This window comes from Arachis hypogaea, chromosome 14 (assembly GCF_003086295.3).
Source record: "Arachis hypogaea cultivar Tifrunner chromosome 14, arahy.Tifrunner.gnm2.J5K5, whole genome shotgun sequence".
Lineage (NCBI taxonomy): Eukaryota > Viridiplantae > Streptophyta > Magnoliopsida > Fabales > Fabaceae > Arachis > Arachis hypogaea.
The window spans coordinates 14,497,046-14,504,739 of record NC_092049.1 but is presented as its reverse complement, the minus strand read 5'-3'; the positions used below and the strand labels follow the sequence as shown (position 1 = coordinate 14,504,739).

General features: G+C 30.7%; 2 protein-coding genes across 2 annotated transcripts; one reads left to right on the top strand and one right to left on the bottom strand.

Moving 5' to 3' along the window:
* Nucleotides 1-4,006: 4,006 nt before the first annotated feature.
* Nucleotides 4,007-5,036, bottom strand: LOC112741629 (uncharacterized). Its single transcript, XM_025790661.3, has 2 exons — nucleotides 4,296-5,036; nucleotides 4,007-4,180 (listed from the first exon to the last, which is right to left on the bottom strand). The coding sequence occupies exons 1-2, from the start codon at nucleotides 4,917-4,919 to the stop codon at nucleotides 4,175-4,177; spliced, it is 630 nt and encodes a 209-aa protein (XP_025646446.1). The 5' UTR covers nucleotides 4,920-5,036; the 3' UTR covers nucleotides 4,007-4,174.
* Nucleotides 5,037-7,118: 2,082 nt separating this feature from the next.
* On the top strand, nucleotides 7,119-7,694 carry LOC112742277 (cell wall / vacuolar inhibitor of fructosidase 1-like). The gene has a single exon (XM_025791515.1). It carries the CDS (start codon nucleotides 7,119-7,121, stop codon nucleotides 7,692-7,694), a length of 576 nt encoding a protein of 191 aa, XP_025647300.1.

Sequence of the window (7,694 nt, the reverse complement as noted above, 5' to 3'; positions counted from 1 at the left end):
ATTCTCAAAATAAAGAAGAATAAATAAAATAGTTTGCTATGTTGATATACATAATTTGACATTTTAGCCTCTATTTTAATAAAATAAAATACAATGAAATAAGTATTCACATAGTTTTTACTTTTTATATAAAAGCTAAAATGTCAAGTTATAAATAACATATAGTATTTATTTTTTTATATTTTGGGAATATTTAAGAAATTTTCTCTGGTGATGTTAGTGTTTATGTGGGAACAATCAAGTTAATTCATTAATTGCTGTCAGTTTTATTTGAGTTTTTTAGTATAAAAATGTGATGTTGTTTTCAAACCAAGTGGATTGCTTAGAAAGATCTCTGGGTCCTTGAGTTTCCTCTTTTTACTTATAGAGAAAGGCATTATAGTAGGTTTGTTAATTTACTTTCTGTAAGTTTTATTTTCTTTCTATCTATGCAATAGTATATACTCTTTGTAAGTGAAAATACAATGAGACATTAATAATTATAATTAGCTTTTTTATTTTATATCTATCTTTTCTTTATATGTCCTTAACTTTTCCAATACTTACTAGGGAAAGAGAAATCAATTTATGTAAATTCTTACTTATTTGAAACTACCACTAGAAGGAGTCTTGCTCAATGGAAAGTATGAATAATGTAAAAGATGCTCAAGAATCTAGTAGCGGCAAGAGGGTCATACAAAACGAAGGTGGAGAAAAATTGCATCATAAAGTGTACGTGGATTGCTAAGAGGAGGATAACGGCAGATGAAAGCTTATTTTAATAAAACTTTTATGAGTTATGTGTGTGTGAGGATTGGTTTAATTTGTATATAGCCTTTTGTTATATGTCTTAGTGGTTGAGGTTTTGAAGTGTGGTGTGATTCACAAAAATTTGTGATTTGTAGTTAGTCCTTGATAGTAATAGTAAAGGAAATTGATTATAAGTCAAATAAAGATATATTTATCTTATTTGAGTCAAGACTGGTAAGGACAATCTAAAAAAGATGACAAAGATTGAAAGTTTCTCCCATCTCTTATTGAGTTGAAACGGTGCATGAGACAGAAAAAATGCACTGAAATTATTGTGATTAAATTATTGTGATTAAATTATTATTTATTTTAGTTGGTGTTTCACTACAATTATATAATACATTTTGTGATAGTGACTACTGTAACAACAATATAGATGTGGTCAGCAATTTAAACATTCTCTGCACTATATTCTGCACTATATATGTCATGAACTAGCCTGGGTTTTAACTCTTTACATATATCTATACCCGTTTCGATCAATTTTCAGTTCATTTCAGAGAGGTTTTTATTAGTTTTTAGGTAGGAGTGTGTGGTAGTCAGGCTATATATCATGGGTGTGTTTGTATTTGTTTTAAAAATGTTATTTTACACGTTAATTTTATTTATATAGTTGAAAAAAATTTAAGACTTATTTTAATGAAACATATTTTATAAAATTCATATAAATATGTGAGAAGTTATTTTCAGTCAAAAAATTAAATATCGAAATAAATGCACCCTATAATCAAGGTGCTATAAATTTAAGCTGTTTTGGATTTTTTTTTTTTGGGGGCCGGGTGGTTGTGGGGGTGCGGTGAAAGAGGGTGGGGGGGGGGTATATTTTCAAATTTTAGATTATGAACTTTAAATAAGTTGATCTTAAATATCAAATATTATAAGATAAACAATTTTCTTCACCATTTTGGTAATTTTAGTACATGATAGCAATTTTTCAAATAAAATTTAAATAAAATGAATTATCTTAAAAAGATTCAAACATAAATTGGTTCTTATATAACTAATTATGCAAATAAAGCACTAACAAAAAATCTCTAAAAGACTAGAATCACCAGTGAAGCATGATTTAGGCTCACAAATTAAATAATTAATGAGTCATAGAATTAATCTTTAAATACATGAGTTGCAAGGCTGTTAGTTATAATTTGCAGCAGTTGCTAATTTTCCCATTAGATCTATCTAATTGTTGTTTCTTTCTGATTTGCATGTTTTTAGTGTAGGAGTTTTGTTTGAATTATAAACGTAGCAGATGTCATCTAATATCAACCACAACACTGGAAGGTGTGGAGTGGAAGGAAAATATATAAAAGGGTTAGGGCTTTCCATTTACACTTTCATCTTCTTTTTTTAGTTTTTTTTTTTATTTTATAAGGAAAAAAAAAATCAAAGCACAATAAAATTTTGTTATTTTAACTTTTTTTTTTTCATAAAATTATAAAAAAATACGAAGAATACAAAAATAGCGGAAGACTGGAAGATAACAAAATTATGTTTTCTGTTTTAATTTAACTCAAACCAAATAGACTCATTTTCAATGTAATTAGCTTCGCTTAAATTATTGTATAACTGTGATTGTATTCTTCTAATGTCTTCTAATGTTTTATTTTTCTATTCACAAGGTCGTTTAATTTTCAAGGTGAAATGATATTTTTCTCCAACAAATTTTGTAATTGAAATCATTGAAAACCATTTTCTTTCTCTCCAAGTCATAAATATCAAATGATGAAAAATATCTGAAATACCTGAGCCTACATCTCGAATTGAATCTATAATAATAAAAAAAAAATGCATGTAATTGGCTATATATGTGTTTGAAGATCCATAGATCTTTATTTCGACAATGATTAAGAAGAGGATGTGATGGATTTGAAATTTATAACAAATAAACAAAGATAAGGTTTTGTAGAAAATTTCGTATGAAACCCTCTCTATATATGTATCTCTTAATTTCAATATATGCTATTTGTATAGCCCTGTTCATATTAGAAAGTTCCTTTCATAAGACGGTTGACATCTATATAGCATTAAAGCTCTGAATTATATATATATCACAGTTATATTGTTGCATGGTTCCCAATTGGAATGCAATAAGTTCAGGAACTAATGAGTATTAAATAGCATGCATGTACATGGTAGAGAGCAAAGGTCATTATTAGTAAGGGTTGTTACTTTGACTCTGTCACCTTATGATGTGATCACAAAGTAAGATACCATATACATAATATTTCAATACTACAAACAGTGATATTTAGTATGTGAATCTATCTATCTAAGTATCTATCATCATCATTATTGTCAAAGCCAAGCTTGGACATCCAAAGCTATCAACGATTCATGGCACACCACCAATCCCTTTCTGCAAGATAGAATCAAATATCTCTCTGCAAATACTAAACATATATGCTGCACCAATATATATTTGTCAAATTCTTAAGGTAGGAATGCCTAGCTACTCCTATGCTAACAAAAGAATTAGTGTGGTTCAACTTAAAAAATCTATGTTAAACTAACAAAGATTCAAAATTAAGTGACAACTTAATTCAAATATCTAATAAAGTCATAACAAAGTAATAATACTCCAATCAAATGTCAAATTTCAAATGCATGTTAAATATCTCTCGGTACTAAATTAATTGGTGCATGCTAAACTTTCACTATTAAGTAACTAAAAAAACAAAGCTCACAAATAATAACATAGAGGGAAGCTAATGATGGATTGAGCATGAAGCAGATTACATTGCTTCTGCCTTCAATAATGGCTATTATTTATAGAGGCTAAAAACCCAAGAAGCCAATCTCCATACCTTGCATCTCAGCGTAGTTTGATTGGTGATTCAACTCTGTATAGATAGTGTGATAATAATATTTATGTTCCTGTAGCAGTGAATGTAAAGTGAAAAGAGTAGTAGACTACCAAATAAGTAAGGCTTCCTCATATGGTTTGTTTCTCCAACTAGCTGATTCTAATCTTTTACCTTTCTTAAAAAGTTATTATCTCTGCTCTCTGTACAATATGTCTTCTGTGTTCACAATGTTGGAATTTGGAAATCGCATGCAGTATCTAAATCTCTCTATTCCTTTGTCTGATGATCATCTTTTAATTTTATCTTTTTATGTGCATGATTCAATATTTTTCTATTATTTTAGATGGATGCATGATTCAATAATTCAACAATAAGTTAAAATAAGGCCCAATGTGGTAATCTCTTCTATAGTCTAAAAGTTAAAAACATAGTATTATTCACATTAATCCCAAATCAAAGTTACGTGTCTAGGATTAAGTACACATTTCATTCAATTAATATTCATTATCGTAGTCATATCTTCATCTTCATCATCATCGGTGAAAACCTCTTCTCCGTCACATGCTTCTTCATCCATCGAGCTAATCCTGTTGATGCACAAAAGAAAAAAAAGACGGAAAGGGAAGGAAAATGTAAATGGAAATAAACAAGTAAACAAAAAGAAATCATCAATTGCAGAGTCAAAGTCAAATCACAGTTTACCCTGAAATTCCAAACTTTGGAATCCCTAGCGATGAGGAAAGCACAATGAGCGTCAACGGTCGCATACTCAACCTGTTCATGGCTCAGAAACTCTTCGTCCCAATCGCTGATGCCGATCTCTTTCCTCTGCTCCACTTCAAAGCCGAGACACTCCTCCACAATCGTGTTAACCGAAGCGCCCTTCAGGCTACAGCCGCCGTCGGTCTCCGTGCACAACCTCAGATCCACAGGGTCCGTACGCATCCTGAGGCCGAGCCAGGAGTTCTCCAGTTTCCGGCGATCCGAGTGGTTCCAGAACCCGGCGAACGTCACGCGGTGGTCCAAAAGGAAGCCGCGGAGGTTCCGCGGCGCAGCGTTGGCGTGCGCCAGCTGGAAGATTAAGCAGCGGCAGCCGACGCAGAGCTGCAAGGTGTCGGCCGGAGGATGACGTTCGGTGGCGCAGGGAGTCCACTGGACGCCGAGGCCGACGACGAGGCGGCTCTTGTGGAGGAAACGGCGGTGGAGGAAGAGCGTGGTGGAGATCCATTTTCTGACGACGGAGGCGGTGGAGGTGACCGTGACGCTGACGTGGATGGTACCTTGGTTGAGGGAGACGGAGTAGGTGAAGCCGTTAGGACGACGCATAACGGGCAGAGTGTGGAGTTGAAATGTGAAGCGGAGAAGGAAGGAAGTGGAAGCGTGCTTTGGAAGGAATGGAAGTTTGTTATTTCAATTGTGTGCGCTGTGAGACTCGAGTGAAGACTCGTATCATACCTTCATCTGCATTGCACACACTACATGTTTTTATCCGAAATTTACCTCCTCTAAATTTTTTGAATTTCACTCTAAAAAGTAAAATTTGATCTCTCATTATTTATTTTATAAATAAAATTAAAAAAATATAATAAAAAAATTATTTAAAAATAAAAGATTAAATTTTATTTTTTAAAATAAAATTCAAAATTTAAAAAATTCAGATTTTTTTATCCATTACTTTAAACGAAAATATTTAATAATAAAAAAAATTAATAAAAAATAATTAAAATTTATTAAATAAAGTTAATTTTTTTTGTCTCTTTATTCTTTACTATTATCATTAGTTTAAATTATTTTCAAAAAGTATAAATTTACTGATATGGCAACTTATTATATAGATCAACCACCAAATAATATTGTGACTTGTGAGTTGCAATATGAATTATTATTCGTATATTATTGCAATTTAAATTATTTAAAGACAACGTATCATTGTCTTTAAAATAAATAAAATCGTTTTTTGGCCGTACAACCGTTTCCTTTTTCAGTCAAGGACTCAAGGTATTCAAATTTCAAACAGAAGGTAAACTGTAAAGTGTAAACATACATCTTGCTTTGCAATTTTATACTATCCTATAAAATTGTTGAGACACTTTCTAAGTTTTAACTGCTCCGCAATAAATTCTTATTAATTTTGCCACTAATTGTAAGAGAATTATAATAGGTAAATGAATGGTAATATACGATTAACTTCGGTTCTAGATACTTTATATCTCTTCTAGAGAAGTAAAGCCAAATTATGTTCTTAATTCTTATTTGTCTCCTTTTTTTTTGGTGACTTATTTGATCTCCTTATTGATTATACTCAAATACATTCCACATATATTTTTTGAATAAACATCCATAAAATCAAGTCTCTCAGTAAAAAAAATCCATAAAATCACAAATCATAGATCAATTCTTCAATTGCCAATTTTCTCATTAGATATATTTAATTGTGAAGGTTTATTAAATGTTTATAATTCACGACGGAAGTAATAAAATATTATTTTCTTCCTAATTATTGGATGCACATTGTTGTATTTAAATAAATCACATCGTTATATGTAATATATAATTTATTGAAAATTTTAAATAGCAATTAGTTTACAAATTAAAAAATGTACAATTGACCAAGTATAAATGTTAAGAAGTCGAAATTCGTACTTTCAATCAAGTTATAATATTTAACCACTAAATTATAGTAGTTTCACATTTTATTATTATTATTATTATTATTATTATTATTATTATTATTATTATTATTATTATTATTATAAAAATAAAACTAAACAAATACTCCATATTTATAATTCATAATAATTTTGATATTTTAATTTTGACTTAATAATAAATTATAGTAATAAACTCAAAAAGTTAAGAAGCGGTCCACCAAATACGTTAATGACTGTTTGAACGCCAGTAAGTAATAATTTTTCAATTAACTAAATTTGTTAATTTTTTATTGTAAATATTTTTTACTATCAACTTTTGAAGGGTTTAGAGAGTTTAGAATATAAGCTTTAGAATTTGAGATTTAAAGTTTATAGTTTAAAATTTAGAATAAAAAAAATTTAAATAATATAATTGGCTAATATTAATTAAAAAATTAACTCCCTAATTAAAGTAATAATAAATCCAGGGATAACATTTAATAAAAAGAATCAAAGAGAAATTTGAGAATTTAATTTAATGATGAAATAATTTTGAGAATAGAATAGATTAATCCACGAATTGCAAAGGAAAAGAAAAAGTTTCACTATTAAGAGATTAATATTGAAACTTAGGAATTTAAAATGTTTCTTAAAACATTGACAACCAAGAAAAAAAATACAAAAAGAAAAGAAAACAAAAGAAGAACCATTGTGAACCACAACTCTTTTGAGGACGGGCGAGTACAAAGGCAAGCCTCAAAATAATTTAGTCACGAAAAAGAATTAGACCTTTGCTTCATTCAATCTCTGCAGCACAATAAACTAGCTATATAGTTATTCCATTATCCTCCTATTGTGTTATTTAATCATCAATAATAATTCTCTGTGGAAGAAGATGAAACTCTCAACATTTTCAACCATCATTGCACTTCACTTTGCAATTTCATGTTTATTCTTGATCCAACCAATCCAATCCACCATCCCAAAACCAGGCTTGTTAGAAACCGTATGCCGAGAAACACCCCATCACTACCTTTGCGTTTTCATTCTAAAATCACATTTGCAACCCCTGCAACTTCGATCGGGCGTCGACGTTGCAGGATTTGCTCGCATAGCCCTAGAGGTCGTCGCGGCCAACGCATCAGCCACGATAGACCGCATTAAGGAGATTCAAAAGCAATCCGAGGACAAGAAACTCAAAAGTAGCTTGGAAAGTTGCATAGTCTCTTATACCAAGATTGTGAACGTGCTTTTGCCACAAGCTCTTAAATGCATGGACAAAGGTGACTATAGTTGTGCCAACCGCAATGCGTTTATTGCTGGAACCCTAGCTGGTTCATGTGAGAAAAAATGCAAGGAGAGCTCTAGTGCAGTCATGACCGATACCAATATTTATATGCAAAATATATGTAGCATAGCTGTGTCCATTATTACAAAAATGCCTCAATCTGTGCACCAAACTTTGGCATAG